Genomic DNA, 17,013 nt, shown 5'->3' on the forward strand with positions numbered 1-17,013 from the left:
TCTGTCACTGCCTCCACGTTTTCTCCCTCTATTTGCCAATTATCAATCAAGCTGGTTGCCATAATCTTGGTTTTTTTGAGGTTTAACTGCAACCCAGCTTTTGCACTTTCTTCCTGCCACTGGGGGTGGGGGATATATTAAAAATTAAATATAACTTTTAAAAGAAAAATCAGGAAAGGAGAGCTGCCTCCCTTTTCACTCATAACATTGAGGGGAATATCCAGTATGTGTCCACTTCTCTTGCATGACTACATTTCACTTAGCAACACATACATGACTAGTGGATATGCTATCTGAAAAATTGGGGACAAATTCTCAGATGCACAGAAAACTGGACTATGCCTGTGAGGGAAGCACAATTTCAACAGAAGGGCATCATTCTGGGCAACACCCCATGGGTTGCATGCAAGGGGTCTCAGATCTGATAACTGCCGTCAAACTAAAAGGATCTTAGATATCAGGGGCTGAATCACCCCTGCCCGAGTCCTTGGAGAGCCACTGGCAGTATGAATAGACTGGGTGGACCCACTGATGGGGCAGAGCATGAAGAGATCCACAGGCCGTGCTTGTTACACTCACCTTGTAATGATACCTTTCTTCTAAGTTCCCAGGTGATGGACAGCTTTAGAATTCTTGCACACACTGTGAGGCTTGGATATGCTTTAGCACAGGGGTGGGGAACCTGGGCTCTCCAGGGGTTGCTCAACTACAACTCCCATCAGCCCCATTCAGCATGGCCAATGGGAGTTGTAGTCCAGCAGCATCTGGAGGGCCATGGGTTCTCCAGCCCTGCCGTAACATTTTGTTTCAACAGCCCTGCCCATGGTTCCTGATACAATCCCTGTCCTCAAAGAGATTTAGGGTGCAATCCTATGCATGTTTAGACAGAAAAAAGTCCTACATACAAGGACCTCCTCTCAAGACTTATATGTGGACAGCTCACTGGGTGAAAGGTGCTGCTCAAATGGCCTTTAGTGATGGCTGGTGGCTACTAGCTGCTGCATAATTACCCCCTGCCTGCTTGGGCTGTGGGGTGCAGAGAAATGGGCTTGGCAGTTTTGAACGTAACCAGCAAAGGTGACAAGATACCAGATTTATTCATTTATTATATTTCTGTATTGCCCAATACCTAAAGCTCTATGGGCATTTTACAAAGATTAAAATCTTTAAAATACCTTATAAAACCACTTGCATATAAATGTATAAATGGCCAGGACACAGAGAGGCACACATATATTGAAAACAATTTCAAACCATCAATTATAAGAGCGTTGTGCAAGAGCTAAAATCAGACGCAAGACCCAGTGAGTTCAGCACACATTGTCTAACAGTGGCCAGCCAGAGGCCTCCTTTGGGAAGTTTACAAGCAGGGCACAAAGGCAGCACAAGCATCTGATATTCAGAGATAACCTGCCTGTGAATATGGAAGCTCCATTTAGCTCTTGGTCCTAATAACCTTGGATAGTTCTATCCTCCGTTAATATGTTAGAAGCCGTGAGGCGATGGTATGAAGAGCCCTGCTGGATCAGACTAAAGGCCTGCCGAGAGGGGCATCCTGCTTCCCATAGCGGCAAACCAAATGCACCAGCAGGACACAAGGGGGTAACAGCCCGCTCTTGCTGCTGCTCCCCTGCATACTGCTTCTGATCCTGGGGATAGCCTACAGGCATCATCGTGGCTAGCAGTAATTCATCAGCCTTCCACAACCTCCAGGTGGCTTGGGCTACCTCTCCCATCACCCCCAGCTATGGGGATGCTGGGGGCTGTAGTCTGGCTGGGCGTGATGGGGGAGTTGGTAGTCCCACACAACTAGGAAGTTGCGGGAAGACTGCTCTATGAATTTGTCTAATCCCCCTTTAAAGCCACCCGAGTTGGTGGTCATCACAGCATCCTTCAACAGCAAGCCCTCGGCCCAGCCCGCGGGGGAAGGAGAACGCGGAGCCCCCATCCTCTTGGTTATTATCCGCGCTCCCCGTCAGCTCATGAATCTCCCTCGAAGCGTCTCTCCCAGCTGCAAAGCGAGGTGCCGTGGCGGGGGGGGGGGCACAGAGGGAATCTCCTTTGGGGAGCGGGGGAAACCCCTGGCGGGAGCTGGCCGGCCGAAGGGCAGAAGGCGGCAGTGATGGATGGGGTGGCCGATTCTGGAAATGGAGCGCGCGGACGTGCGCGGCCGGGTGATGGATGGCAGGGTCGGGGACGGCGCGGGGGGCGGGTGCCGGGAAGAGAAGACGCAGATGGATGGATGGATGGATGGGAGCCCGCGTTCTCCGCGGGGGCGGGGGCGGGGGCGGGAGGAGATGCAGGGATGGGAGGGGACGCGCGGGTCCTTCCTCGGGCAGCTCGCAAGGTGCGCGAGCAGACGGAGGAGGGCAGCTCCCGCTCGGCCGCGCCGCCCTCGCTCTCCTGCCTCGGGTCGCCTCTCCGCCGCCTCGCTCTCGGGCTGCTGGTTGCTTTGGCGTTTCCTTCCCCCGCAGCCAGCCATGCCCAACTTCGCCGGGACTTGGAAGATGAAAAGCAGCGAGAATTTCGACGAGCTCCTCAAAGTGTTGGGTAAGGCGGGGGGGGGGGGGAGAGCGCGCGCGCGTACGTTTTCATTTGGGCATCGGGTGGCTGCTGGTATGTTTTTGTTGTTTTTCTGCAAGGCGCTAGGCAGCATGAGGCGAGCCGGCGCACGTTGGCTCGGGAGGCGCTGCCGCGGCGGCGGCCCGTGCGCGAGGCTCCTCCTTGAGGCGCCCCGACGACTGCGGGAGGATCCTCTCCTGAGCGCTTTTACTCGCGAGTCGGCGCCGCTTTGGTTCGTGGGACTTGCTCCCAGGGAAATGCGGCGTTGATCTCGCACAGGATTGCAGCCGACTACACGGAGGGCGTTCAGTCGAGAATCGGGGCGTTGATGTTCCCTGGGGGCTGACTCACACGGGTAAACTGGGCGTGGGCCCGGGATCGCAGCCGGATCCCGAGGCCGCTGATCCGCTAGGAAGAACCACTGGGGCTTAGTCCCAGGTGCACAGCATTGTGGCCGGATCCGGAACAAGTTTACTCCGGAGTAGGTGCTGTGTTCAGCGGGGCTTCCTCCCAGACAAACGTGAGTGAGGTGCGCTCGGGATGGTAGGTTAACTGCGTTTACTCGAGAGTAAGCCCCTCCAAAGTTTCAGAAGCATTAAACGATTCTCATGCGCACTACTACATACATTTACACCCTGCTCCACCTGCAAGAAAGTCAGGGTACAGGATCGAGCCTATAGATTATCGTCAATGAATGAATGAATGAATGAATAAAATGACTTCACGATGATTCGGTGCACGGTGGAGGCTGCAGCCATGGTCCCCTAACATTCAACCTGGGAGTGAGCCCCACGAAACGCAGCAGCACTTACTCCCAAGTCAGCATGCTCAGCCTCTCTAGCAGGTGGGGCTGTCCAAATGAATCAGTTGGCATCCTAGGTGCTGTGTGGACAGGACTTTGGGGGGGGGGGAGACCAGGGCTCCACTCGGCACAAAAAGCAGGGGGGCCAGACGCAGCATCAGAGCTGGCTTACCTCATTTTGAAGTAAGCGGAGGAGTACACATTTAGACCAAGAAGTCCAGAATGCACATCCCTTCTGGTGGGCATCACCGTCCCTTGCCGCTCTTTGCCCACAGGGGTCAATGCCATGCTCAGGAAGGTGGCTGTGGCGGCCGCCTCCAAACCACACGTGGAAATCCGCCAAGATGGGGACCAATTCTACATCAAAACTTCCACCACTGTGCGCACCACCGAGATCAACTTCAAAGTCGGGGAGAGCTTCGAGGAGGAAACGGTGGACGGGCGGAAATGCCGGGTAAGAAATGGCTGCCTTTACAGGAGGGCATGGTGTAGGCTATTTTTCTAAAAGAAAAATAGCCCACTCAAAAATTGACAGGATTCATAGGCTGTCTGCTGAGTTCCTGGGTGCCTCTTGTTTTCAAGGAGATCCCTTAATGAAGAACAAGAGGGCTTTCTGGAACATGGTGAAGTTTCCATCTAGCAGATTCTCCTAGCTTCCTAGAACTGAGAGACAGTGTTATGTAGTGGTAAGAGTGCTGGATTAAGACTGGGGAGACCCGGGTTCTAGTCCCCCCTCGGCCATGAAGCTCACTGAGTGACTTTGGGCCAGTCACTGACTCTCAGCCTAACCTACCTCACAGGGTTGTTGAGAGGATAACAGTGGAGAGGAAGAGGATCACATATGCTACCTTGGCCTCCTTGGAAGAAAAGCAAGATATAAATGTAATCAATCAATCAGTCAAATAACTCTGCTGAGGAAAACACCTCATGCCTCATACTTTCCTGATCTGGTATCCTCCAATGACCATGCTGGCTGGGGAGTATGGGAGTTGTGTTTGGAGGGCACCAGGTTGGGGAAGGCTTGTCCTACAGTATGTCTCTAAGAGCCAGAAAACATGTTACGAACGCCATGCAGACTGTTGGAAACAGTTTTGGTGTAATGACTTTTCCCCATAATGGGTAATGCCAGCCATCAGATCACTGTGGTCTCTGGAGTAAGTGTCCGTCCGCCTCCTAACAGTTCTGAAAATGCGCGCATCCTCACATTTGGCAAAGAGGCAGCATCCTCACATTTGGCAAAGAAGAGAATTTGCACTACAGCAGGCCAGTAGTGCAAATTAATATTGTTGTAGCAGTATACAACATGCTGTACACATTTAGAAATAAATTAAAATCACGAGTTCCCTTGCCCTTACCAAGAGCCCCAAAATATGGGCTGGTGTTTCTTTTGTTGTATTTATGGGTCTTTTAGGCTTGGGACTGATTTGGGACTCTTCTTCTTTGTTTTGATTCTGGAGCAAATAACGGACTGTAAAACTGTTGTTGATCTGGATCTTTCTAATCTGGATCCTCTGGGAAAGGCTTCTCAGCACTGCTACATATTTGATGTTTTTAAATCTGTTAGCTCCTTTGTGGGGAGGGGTGATGTCCCATTATCAGAGAGGTTTTACAACCTCAAATTGACACATCCAGGACTTCATCACCCCAGATGTTGTCTTAGCTCCCCCCACGGTAATAGCAAAGTGTCCAGTGAATTGGGACAATGGAATACCCCACCCTCCCCTTGCCGGTTGCTTCTGTCATCCCAGCGTCATCCATCATGTCCCCAATGTCTCTTGTTTGCGCGTCAGAAATCCCTTTCCATCTGGCCTTTTGTTTTGTTGTTGTTGAGTCAAGTTGATATATTAAAAGAGAAAAGTTGGGGAAGACAGTCGCAGATGAATCCCAACGCTCACAAGGCCGTTTACTAGGTTTTTCTTCTTCTAGGGTTTATATGAAGACATTTCACTTGGTCCTTGGGAGCATTTATTCACCACCACATTTTTGTATTTAGCTTACAGTGTTACAACAAGCATTGTGTGTTCTATGGCAATACAACTTGATAATCAGTATTAAGTTGTGCTGTGAGGGATTTATAGTGCAATTCTACACATGCTTGCTCAGAAGTAAGTCTCACTGAGTTCAATGGGCCATACTCCCAGGCAAGTAGGGACAGGATTGCAGCCTTAGAGAAGCAACCTTAGCCAAGCCCATCCACAAACTATCTCAACCCAAATCCTTGCATTTAAACAAACTACTATCCTAATAATCCTAAACAAAGAGATGGTCAGCCAGAGCTCCATGCAAGCAAGGGGTTACCATGATTGGTTACAGCAGACAGAGCTTCCTTTTTTGCAGCTAGCAATGGGGAAGCCCATAATCACATTTATGAACAAAATCTGCTGGATCATGACCATTACACGGAAAGAAATCCCACCCTGACCTCACTGGGACTTTTTTGTGTGTTATGCCATTATTAACACCCTGATCCTAAATATGTTTACTTAAAAATTAAGTATCAGGTTCAATGGAACTTATTTTTTTGTAAGATTGCTCAGGCTTTCAAGAGTTGAGCCTATTTGCATCTGCGGAGTAAACAGCATTCCTGGTTTGACCCAGTGGTCATCAGTACAGAAACAGATTAGGGATTTATCTCAATTTAAATGGAACTGAAAGCAAATGAGCAAAGAATCCAGCTGAAAATAGCATTGCGTTTAGTTGCTAAAAAGTTATTTAGTCTAGGTTGGCTTCAGATCCTAAAAAACCCTCATCAAGCTCTGTCTGGAAGAAAGATATTCCTCTTTGTATCTTTCATGTAAGGAGATGCTCTGCCTGAGTGACATAAACTCCAAAGAACATTATGACACATCTAAGGGAAGAACCACACATGACATCAACAAACCTGTATTGTCAATGCCCCATGTAATACTGGGAAATCACAGTGGAGAGAGGGAGGTGTTTAACCCTTCCTGCAACCACCGACCCCTACAAAACCCCCACATTATGAAGCAAATATGTTGGGAATCCCATTGTTTGTCTTGTAAAACATTTCATTTTGTGTTGACTTTTTGGGTGCAAAAGACATCCCTTAAGGAAGTGATTCAGTTGTTTAGCACCTTGCATGACCCAGAAAGGTCTGTCACATTGATCTGGTTGCAACTTGTTCTCTAACTTGCTCTCTGAACTGATGTTATATCTCCATCGCAGCAGCAGCAGGCAATGTCAACAGCAGTTTTGATGTAGCATCTTATTTATTTATGTATTTATTATTTAAAACATTTGTATCCCGCCATATATCATTAAGATATCAGGATAGCACCCTGATCTTTGCACATCATCATTTACCCATTATGGAAACTGTGTAAGGTCATAATCAGAGGCGGGAGGCAGAGAATCATGTTGCAGAGCACTGAAGGTGACACTGTGTTAGAAGAACAGTGTCCCAGGGTGTGGGATGGTACACACTCAGGCTGCACAACCATATGCACACTAATCAGGGCCTAATTAGTGTGCATAGGACTGCAACCTGAGCGAGTCCCATGTTGAAGAACCCCAGGGCTCTTCAGCATTTTTTTTTATTAATGACTTGGATGAGGAGGTGCAGGGAATGCTTATCAGATTTGCAGATGACACAAAAGTGGGTGGGATAGCTAATACCCTGGAAGACAGAAACAAAATTCAAAGTGATCTTGATAGGCTGGAGCACTGGGCAGAAAACAACAGAATGAAAGTTCATGGGGATAAATGCCAAGTTCTGCACCTAGGAAAAAGAAACCAGATGGCGGGTACTTGGCTCAACAATACAACAAGTGAGAAGGATTTTGGAATTGTTGTCGATCACACGCTGAATATGGGCCAACAATGTGGCTGTAAAAAAGGCAAATGCTATTTTGGGCTGCATTAATAGAAGCATAGCTTCCAAATCCCAGGAAGTACTAGTTCCCCTCTACTCAGCACTGGTTAGGCCTCATCTGGAGTACTGAGTCCAGTTCTGGGCACCACACTTTAAGAAGGATGCAGACAAGCTGGAGGGGGTTCAGAGGAGGGCAACAAAGATGATCAGGGGACTGGAAACAAAGCCCTATGAGGAGAGACTGGAAGAACTGGGCGTGTTTAGCGTTGAGAACACTGAGCGGAGATAGGATAGCGCTCTTCAAGTACTTGAAAGGTTGTCACAGAGAGGAAGGCCAAGATCTCTTCTCCATCATCCCAGAGCGCAGGACACGGAAGAATGGGCTCAAGTTACAGGAAGCCAGATTCCGGCTGAACATCAGGAAAAACTTCCTGACTGTAAGAGCAATACGACAATGGAACCAATTACCTGGGGAGGTGGTGGGCTCTCCCACACTGGAGGCATTCAAGATGAAGCTGGACAGCCATCTGTCAGAGATGCTCTGACTTGAATTCCTGCACTGAGCAGGAGGTTAGACCCAATGGTCTTATAGGCCCCTTCCAACCCTACTATTCTATGATTCTATGACATGTTTCTTTGATCACGCTGTCACCTTCAACTTCCTAATTCGAGGCTGGTGAACCTGTTGACTTCCAAATGCTGTTAGACTTCAGCTCCCATTAGTCCGAGTCAGCATGGCCAGTGGTCTGGGGTGATGGGAACTGCAGTCCAACATCATCTGGGGGGCTGCAGTTTCCCCTGCCCTGAATTAGGGAGTATGTCCTGCCAGATGCAGTGGGACTTACTTCTGAACAAGCATACACAGGGCATGCGCAGGCTGTGCACCACTCGTCAAACAGGGTTTGTGTTTCTGAAGCACTACACTAGCCTTCATCAACCTGGTGCCCTCCAGATGTGTTGGACTACAACTCCAAGAATCCCCTAGCCAGCAGAACCCAAATATGCCAACCAAATATGATAGATCTGCAATCTACTCCTACCAAGTCAAAAGCCTCCAATCTGCATTCCACGGTGTTTGTAAGCAGTGAGGCTTCTGACACCAACTGGCTGAGTGGATGGAATGCTGATGAACATTTTGTGACATCACAACTGCTCAGGGAATGAGCAGCAACAGAATGGCTGCCATGCAGCTTCTATGAGGGAATGGAGTGTTGTACATCTGGCTGGGAATAAAGACTCCCAGGCTGTAGGGAGAAGACAGTCTGTGCTGAGGGCAAGCCAACAACTGAGAAACTGAAAGACAATCAAAATAGCAAGGAAGCTATGGGGCAGAAATCTCAGAGATAGGGTGGCTGAATAGTCAGGAATGGTAGTGAGTAGTAGACTGAAATATAGGAATCTGAGGAATGAGTAGGTGAAGGAAAGGAGGGGCTAAATGAGAGGACGTGCTGTGAAAAGTATCCACAGGGGCAAGAAGCAATGGGGTTAGGGGAGATGATCCTACCATAAGTGCAGTGGCTCCAGATGTTTGGGACTTGAGCTCCCAGAACCCCGGGGTAGCATGGCCAATGGTCAGGAACTCTGGGAGTTGAAGCCCCAAACACCTGGAGATCTACTTTCTGCCCACCCCTGCAATACACTGTTGACTAGGGTTAGTTTAGTTAAGACTGTAGATGTGAAATTAGAAGTGGAAGTTAATTGTTTCTGATGTTCTTAAAAAGCATTTTCACGAACTGAGAACTGCCCAGGTAGGTCCTTGTCTGAAGGCATTGAATATGGCAGAAATTCTCTCTGCAAAGGTCAGCATTTGTTTACTGAATCTGATTTGACACAATGTGGCGTTAAATGCATTTTTATGATAAAATGCCATGATGGGATGCATGCATGATCCAGGGAGACAGTGCATTCAGGGAGATCTAGAACCTTTCATAGGAATGCAGGAAGCTGCCTTGTACTGATTCACACCACTGCCTCATCTAGATGAGGATTGCCTTCATTGATTGGTAACAGCTCTCTAGGTTTTCAGACAGGAGTTTTTCCAGCCCTTCATGGAGATGCCAGGGATCAAACCTGCGACCTTCTGCATCCAAAGCAGGTGATCTATCACTGAGCTACAGTCCCTCCCTTTCAGATTATCCCACTGAGACAGGAAATGAAGTTTTGCATCAGTATGAAACTGGGGGAAAGCTGAGAATTCAAATCTGACTCTTCATAGATTTTACCTTTCCATATTTTGGTTTTGAGATGTTGTCTTTTCCACAAACACTCAAGGATGTTAAAGTATCAGCTTGCTAAATGTCATGTTTTTAACACCTTGTTTTCTCTCTCCCATAGAATCCCTAGATCAAACAGCATCATTAACTGGTAGTACCTTAAAAACAAACAAACAAAACCAGAGAATATAAAATTCAAATGTTTTTAAGCAAGCAAACGAGCTAGGAGAATTAAGGAATACATTACAATTCTAATGGCATCATTAATGTCTTTTAATGTCTTATATTTCACAAATGATGCTTTTCACTGTTAAAACATCCCACCCCCCAAACAGTGAAGAATTAAATCCCTTGACAGTTGATTTCTATGAACTTAAGCACTTTTAAATATGTGTATTGTTGAAATCTGCAGGCATGTAGGGATAAATTCAGACTGCAGTGTAATTTATCAGTAACCTGCATTTGCCAATAAAAATAAAATCCATGATTATACATCTTTAACTCTTCCCACAAATGAGCTGAGGAGAGCATACAGCTTTCTTCCCCCTAATACTTCATCTTCACAATAGCGCTGTGAGATAACTTGGGCTAAGAGATGGTGACTGGCTCTAAGAGGACCCAGTGAGCTTCATGGCTGAATGGGGATTAGAACTCAAGTCACTCTGTTACTTCTCATAAGAGGGGCTGTAGCTCAGTGGTAGAGCCCCTGCTTTGCATGCAGAAGGCCCCAGGTTCAATTCCCAGCATCTCCAGGTAGGGCTGGAAAAACACCTGCCTGAAACCCTGGAGAGCTGCTGCCAGTCAGTGTTGACAATACTGGGCTAGATGGACCCAGGGTCTGACTCGGTATAAGGCAGCTTCCTATGTTCCCATATTCCCCAACATGTTAACCATTATACAACACTGCCAGTGAATTGATTGCACAGGAAAACTGGATGCTAGAAACAGAGAGGCATTCAGCTCTTCCTATGCCTGTTGATTGTCTCCTTAAATGCTCCTCAGAGATCAATTCTCCCTCGCAGAAGCTGGGCTTTCTTTCAGTTACGGGCCCTGGCTGGGGGTGGGTGGTGAATGATTAAAAACAGTCTGAGGAAGGATCAGCAACTGAGAGAAGGGATAAGCACAGAACCCCATTTTCCCCCTCAGAATGCCCCGTTTTGCTCTCTAAGCAATCCAGTTTATCCCAAGCTGCATACAATCATTCGTGCTGTTTTCTCCACTTTGGTGCCCTACAGATGTGCTAGACTGCAACACCCATCACTCCTATACTGGCTGGGAATTATGGGACTTGCAGTCCAACACATCTGGGTGGGACCGCTTCAGTAGCCCTAGAAGGGTTGCCCATGACCATCCAAAGACACATCCAGCCAATTCCATGAGGAACGGAGGAGGATGTCAGATGTGGATCTGTACTTACTCCTCCAGATGTGAATCTGTGCTTACTCCTGCTGATGGAGGCTCGCTTCCTTGCTGCTGAATATAAATTCTCCCCAACTCAACCGATATATTACTAGAGGTGTAGAGGGGGGGGGATTTGCATCTTTGACTTTACCACTCAGTAATTTTGTCCTTTTCCCCTTCTGCCTTATGTTATCCCTTTACTGCAGCCATTATCAGTTCCAGCATCTGCTGTTGTCAGACTTGCAGAAATGTAATTAGGGCAGCTAATTCCTTTTTCTTCCTCCCCTCCAATGGGGGCGGGAGGGGGATTGCTCTTTGCTTGCAGAGTTTAGCCACTTGGGAGACTGAAAACAAGATCTATTGCAAACAAACTCTTCTGGAAGGTGAGGGCCCCAAAACATACTGGACAAGAGAACTGGCTGGAGACGAGCTGATTTTGGTAAGAACTTTTAACTTTTGGATCACTGAAATTGTAAGAATGTGTTCCATTTGCCTGATACATGGACCCCATCTTTCTCCTATTATATTAATGTAAAACCATTTCCATAGTACAGTCTACAAGGTGGCTACTAAATGTCACATACAATTATTAAGCATATTAAAATAACTACATCCAAACAGTGGCAACTGCTAATAAATATAAACTGCTGGACATTGGAAACTTCCTTATACCAGGTCATAAAATTTAGCCCACTATTATCTATCAGTGGTGGCTGGTGGCTCTGATGTCAGTGGGGCAATAAATTCATTCTGGGTTTCAGTCAGAACTCTAAAGAAGCTATCCAAGGTGTTGGACCTAAAGGTTCAGCACCTTGGATAGCTCTTTTAGAGTTCTAACTGGTTCTGACTGTAACCCAGAGTGGATTAGCACCTTGGCGAGTTCCTTTAGAGTTCTGACTGAAACCTGGAGCAGATTGACCGCCTCACTGGCATCGAGCCACCAGCCTCCACTGACTGCTGCCCATGAATCCCACCAGATAAGCGCCCAGGGCCCCCCACAGGGCACCTAGTCAAAGAGCCAGCACTGCTCAGAGCCCCCTGGCCTGGCCCCTCTGAGGGAGTGGGCAATGCTGGGAGCAAGAGGAAGGCACAGCAGCCCCCACCTGCCTTGTCCTCTTCCTGTGGGCACTGATGCAGACTTGGTCCAGAGGAACATGGCAAATGAAAACATAGCAGTAGCAACAACAGTAGGGGGAGTGGCCAGGGCTCTCTCTGCTGCCCATGAATCCCACCAGATAAGCGCCCAGGGCCCCCCACAGGGCACCTAGTCAAAGAGCCCTCAAACTTGGAGTCAGCTCAGGAGGGGGCAGGTCCAGTTCCCCTTACCTCTGTGTGCATTTTGCGGTAAAAATTAGACCCACAACTTTTTGCTTTAAATGTGATCAAGGCAGACAGATGAAGAACACAGACAGCTGCCCCTGTCATGTCGAGTTTGACCTGAGACCTGCCGTCTTAAATTCTGAGGAGTTTAATACTATTCAGCACTTCATACAATTCTAAAAAGTTGGATGTTTTACTCATTTTGAAACTTACAAATTATTCTCCCCCCACGTTTACTCTAAGACATTTTCATAGGGAGGAAATTCCAAGAGGTTGCTATGCCCTTGACATCCACTGAAACATTTTCTTAGAATACTTCTTATATTCTAGACCACAAATGCTTCAGAACAGGGGGAATTTCCACCCCCTTTCACTTCCTGATGAAAGCAGAGTTGGGTTCTTCTTCTTTTAAGGCAGCCTCAAACCAAATTTTGCACAGTTCACAGATCACACCGGGGTGGGGTGGGGGCTTCAAATCAATTATCACTGGAGTCAAAGATCAGAACTTCCAAGTTGCTCACGAATTCTTTCCTCTCCCCAGAAAAAAATAATAATCATGCCCCACCTGATTAAAGCTGCAGGCAAGCTGCAGGGCACGGACGAATGAGTGCACATTTTTATAAGTGGCACGGTTGAATTGTGAAGTTGAACGCGGCGGGCGAGAAGGTTCAAACACACAGCTTGGAAGCTCACACACGGCTTTGATCTCAAGTGGCTGTGCCTCTCCTTTTAAGACATCCTTTCGACTGAACCGAGCTTTAATCTGTGGCATATTTTTCCTCTTCCCTTAACCAAACTTAACTGTAATACAGTTCTGACCACAAAGGTCCTGGTTGAGGGGGTCAGGCCCGTGGGCCAAATCCGGCCCTCTGAGGTTCCCCAAATGGCCACGCCCCTTTCCCCCAACTGCCAACCGTTTGGTGGTTTCCCAGCTTTGGCACATTTCCCCCGCCCCTTCTAAAGCTTCGTTACGAGCAGCAAGAGCTTTACTCTACAATAGGCAGGTAGTTTTGCCCCTGCCCGCTCCTGGAATGCGGCCCCCGAGAGCTTCTCTGTAACAGAATCCGGCCGTCAGGCTGAAAGAGTCTCTGCACCCCTATCCTCATCCCACTGGCCATTTGTTACCAACATCAGCATAACATCAGCTGTGAGTTCCGGAGAGCCCTGGCCACTCCCCCTACTGTCGTTGCTACTGCTATGTTTTCATTGGCCATGTTCCTCTGGACCGAGTCTGCATCAGTGCCCACGGGAAGAGGACAAGGCAGGTGGGGGCTGCTGTGCCTTCCTCTTGCTCCCAGCATTGCCCACTCCCTCAGAGGGGCCAGGCCAGGGGGCTCTGAGCAGTGCTGGCTCCAGGATTTTCAGGCAAGACACCCTCCATGGGCCCCCCTCCCTCAGTGAGTCCACCTTCTCACGGCCATTGTCTCCAGCTGCTCTTGCGCCCCATCCTTTCTCATCATTGCTACCACCTGCATGCTTCGAAGGCAGAGAGCCAGGGAGCAAGGAGGCCGTGGTATCTGCTGCTGCTCCTCCTCACCACCACCGTTGTCTGGGCCAGAGCAAGAGGCAGGTGAACAAGCAGCTTGCCAGGGGGAAGAGGAGAGCAAATTCATGGGGCTCTTGTCAGTGGGGCTCTGCTGGAATGTGGGCCCTTGGCAGGTGCCCGGTCAGGCCTACCACTGATGCCGGCTCTGGCTTTGGGGGTTGGCAGATGTCCTACACTGCCAATCCCTGCCCTGCATCAGCACTAGCCTGGAACTGTATATTCCATGATGGAACTCAAAAGAGTGGGAATTTATAACACTGGCCAGACCTTGACCTGCTTAGCTTCAGCAAGCCTGCCATGCAAATGCCTTCTGAACATGCTCTGGGACTGCCAAGGCAATCATGGCTCACAGGTCTAAGAATTAAGCAACCCAAGAACCCCAGCTTTCCATTTGCTTAAGGAATCATGTTTCTAGACCTTAAGACAGGGGTGGGTAACTTCAGGCCCACAGGCCAAATCCAGTCCCCCTGGGGTTTCAATCTGGGCCTCTATGGTTCTCCAGAATGCCTCACACCCTTTCCCCTGACAGCTGATCATTTGGTGATTTTCAGCTTTTACAGTTTTTTCTTGGTCTAAACATTTGAAATGCCTCTCCTAAAAACTTAAATTACTGTCAGTAAGAGGTTTAAGCTAAAATATGCTGGCACTTTGGGGATTTTGGTCTCACCCATCACTGCAGTGCAGCCCCTGAGACCTTCTCCAACAGAGGTTCCCCACCCCTGGCTTAAGAGCTACAAATGGCTTGAAAATGAGCGGGCAGTGCCAGATGAAGTCTCAGAAGCTTGGGATGGCAGTTAAGCAAGATGCCCTGTAACTTGGGTGTGGCGTAAATGTTCCAAGATTCTGAAATTGGGAATAAGGTAGAATGGGCAACAAGCAGGTAGTAACAAATGGCGACTGCTAAAAGGGACCAAAGAGTCTTAAGAAAAAAATGGATATGAAAAAAAATGTGTTTGGAGGTGAGGATGCTATGCAGAAGGGTCAAGCTCCAGATGGTGAATTGGAGAGCATGGTACTTAAAAGGGAATATAAATGTAGTAGTTATATCAGGAGCCTTGTGCAACAAGAATCAACAGGTTAAAGTTAAACCTGGATATAAGACTGTTAGAAAGTTTAGAGGAGGGCCTAATGGGGTGTTTTTGTTCAATATGTCAAAGGTGGCAGACAGACCATTAAACTAGACAAGAGGAACATATAATCACAGTAGGTGCACATAACAGGGCCCCCAAACCACTCTAGTATTGAAGACACACTATTCCCCTTAACCCTGTAATAGTAATCTTGCGATGGAAGAAATCAAGGAGGCAGCCAACTGAGAACATGTCGTAAGAAAGGATGGGTTCCCATTATTTCTCATTGAGTGGGTAAATGTATATTCAGGTTGTGATAACATTCCTAGATAGGATAAACAACCATGCCTTGGAACACTTAAGACATGGAGCTGATGAGATGGGGGATGACCCTTGGCCTAATCCGGAGTGGGGCATGGGATCCCTTGAGAGCTATAAAGTGTTGTTAAATCTCTGGGGTATGGTGACCATAGTGCTATGGCATTCAACACACAGACGCACACACGTGCACGTGCGCGCGCGCGCGCACACACACACACACACACACACACACGAGTGGAAAGTTGCCCAGGAAATTCATTACAGACTGATTTACATTGCAAGGACGAAACTTCCCCAAAGCTGAAAGGGAGAACCAGGAAGGTCAAATCATTTCAGGTTGCTTGAAGGTTGTTTAAAACAACTTCAAGAGAAACTTTCTATGACAAAAATGAGATAAAACAAGCAGGACTTGCAATACAATGCAGTGTAGCATCACTCTAGCAAGTGCTCCTGTTCGGGATTAATGTCCTCCTTCAGGATACTCCATTACACACACCCCTTTCTGTTTCTCTCTTCCAACTGACATCCAGCATTCTGAAGCTATTGAGCATGCTCATTCCTCATTGAGCTGTTTTGTTTTTTGTTTTGTACTTCTGCAAATCTTTGAGTGCTGATGTGTCCCTCTTGTTCCTCAGTGGCCCCAATTTGGGCTATATAGCTTTCAGCACTCAGCACCTGAGTTCAGTAATAAGAGTTACGTATACTGCAGATCAGGAAAGGCAAAACAAGTCCAACAGGATGCCAACACAGTTAAGGAGAATGGTAAAGGTAGCTATAAAAGGCAAGGCAGTTTCCTTTCAAAAGTGGGTATCTTTCCCAAATGAGAAAAAAACAAACAAAAAATATCAGGCAGCAAGCAAATTGAAAAAAACAGTAATAATTAAAATGCAAAAAGCCCAACTTAAACATCATCCCCTTATGAAATAAGGGGAACCTCACATTGTTTCTGGTGTTTGATTTTGCTGGGTGTCTCCCCCTTTCTTTTCCTCTCCAGACCTTTGGTGCGGACGATGTTGTATGCACAAGAATTTACATAAGAGAGTGAAAAATACCAGCCAGCATCGCACGGGTGGGGGATGAAGGGACGGATTAGCAAGCAGATGTTGTGGAGAGAGAAAAACCCCGCATAGTAAACATCCATGTGTGTTGCCTTAAAAGCAGCCTCGTACGTGACCATACATGTCATCTTGAATCCCAGCTGACCATCTCAAACCTTGGGCTTTTTGCTTTGATTACAAACCCTGGTCCCATTAGAATTGTGTGTGTGTTCGTGTCTCTCCTCTCTCCCTTTCCCTCCCCTTGTTTACTTTGTATTTTGTAGTTTTAAATTTGTATGATTTGAGCAGTAATTAAATTTATTGGATATGATTCCCAATGGGTTTCAGACAGATTTCTTTCTTCTATTTTTTTACACACAGAAGAGCGTGGCAACACACACAGGTAGAGAATGCGACACAGTGGCAAGAGTGGTTGATGGTGGTGACCAGGCATGTCCCTCACAGTGCAGTCTTGAGCAAGGGAATGGGGTGCAGTGGTTACAGTGTTGGACTGGGACTCAGGAGATCCGGGTTCTAGTCCCCACTCAGCCATGAACTTCACTGGGTGACTTTGGGCTGATCATGGACTCTTAGCCTACCCTACCTCACAGGGATGTTGTGAGGATAAAATGGATGTTGTGAGGATATATGACCAAATCAACTTCCCTGACCGGTCCCAGTTACCTCCCCCCCGCTCACATTCTAGTGCTGAATAATTTCAGAGACAAACACTACAGGGATTAATTTCTTTTGATTAAGAAAGCACTGGAGACTTACGGTCACTTTGTAATACTTGTTTCATTTACCAATATAAAATGCAGAGCCTATTGGGAGCAAGCAGTCTCCCAACCAGGCAATCCACCCACTATCCTATATCAGGTCCCCATAAAATGCCCCCGCACCATAGTA

General features: G+C 47.6%; 1 protein-coding gene across 1 annotated transcript; it reads left to right on the forward strand.

Moving 5' to 3' along the window:
- Positions 1–2,353: 2,353 nt before the first annotated feature.
- On the forward strand, positions 2,354–16,456 carry CRABP1 (cellular retinoic acid binding protein 1). Its single transcript, XM_084816769.1, has 4 exons — positions 2,354–2,550; positions 3,640–3,818; positions 11,136–11,249; positions 16,062–16,456. Exons 1-4 carry the CDS (start codon positions 2,481–2,483, stop codon positions 16,110–16,112), a joined length of 414 nt encoding a protein of 137 aa, XP_084672895.1. The 5' UTR covers positions 2,354–2,480; the 3' UTR covers positions 16,113–16,456.
- The last annotated feature ends 557 nt before the right edge of the window (positions 16,457–17,013 follow it).

Source organism: Heloderma suspectum, chromosome 11, assembly GCF_057233095.1.
Source record: "Heloderma suspectum isolate Gila_16-S chromosome 11, 16-S_ref, whole genome shotgun sequence".
Lineage (NCBI taxonomy): Eukaryota > Metazoa > Chordata > Lepidosauria > Squamata > Helodermatidae > Heloderma > Heloderma suspectum.

Bases quoted from the DNA above. Each gene is read 5' to 3' on its own strand.
- CRABP1 (XM_084816769.1), top strand. From the start codon at position 2,481: ATGCCCAACTTCGCCGGGACTTGGAAGATGAAAAGCAGCGAGAATTTC. The intron at 2,551-3,639 runs GTAAGGCGGGGG...CTTTGCCCACAG, and splicing joins CGAGCTCCTCAAAGTGTTGG to GGGTCAATGCCATGCTCAGG. The intron at 3,819-11,135 runs GTAAGAAATGGC...CTTTGCTTGCAG, and splicing joins TGGACGGGCGGAAATGCCGG to AGTTTAGCCACTTGGGAGAC.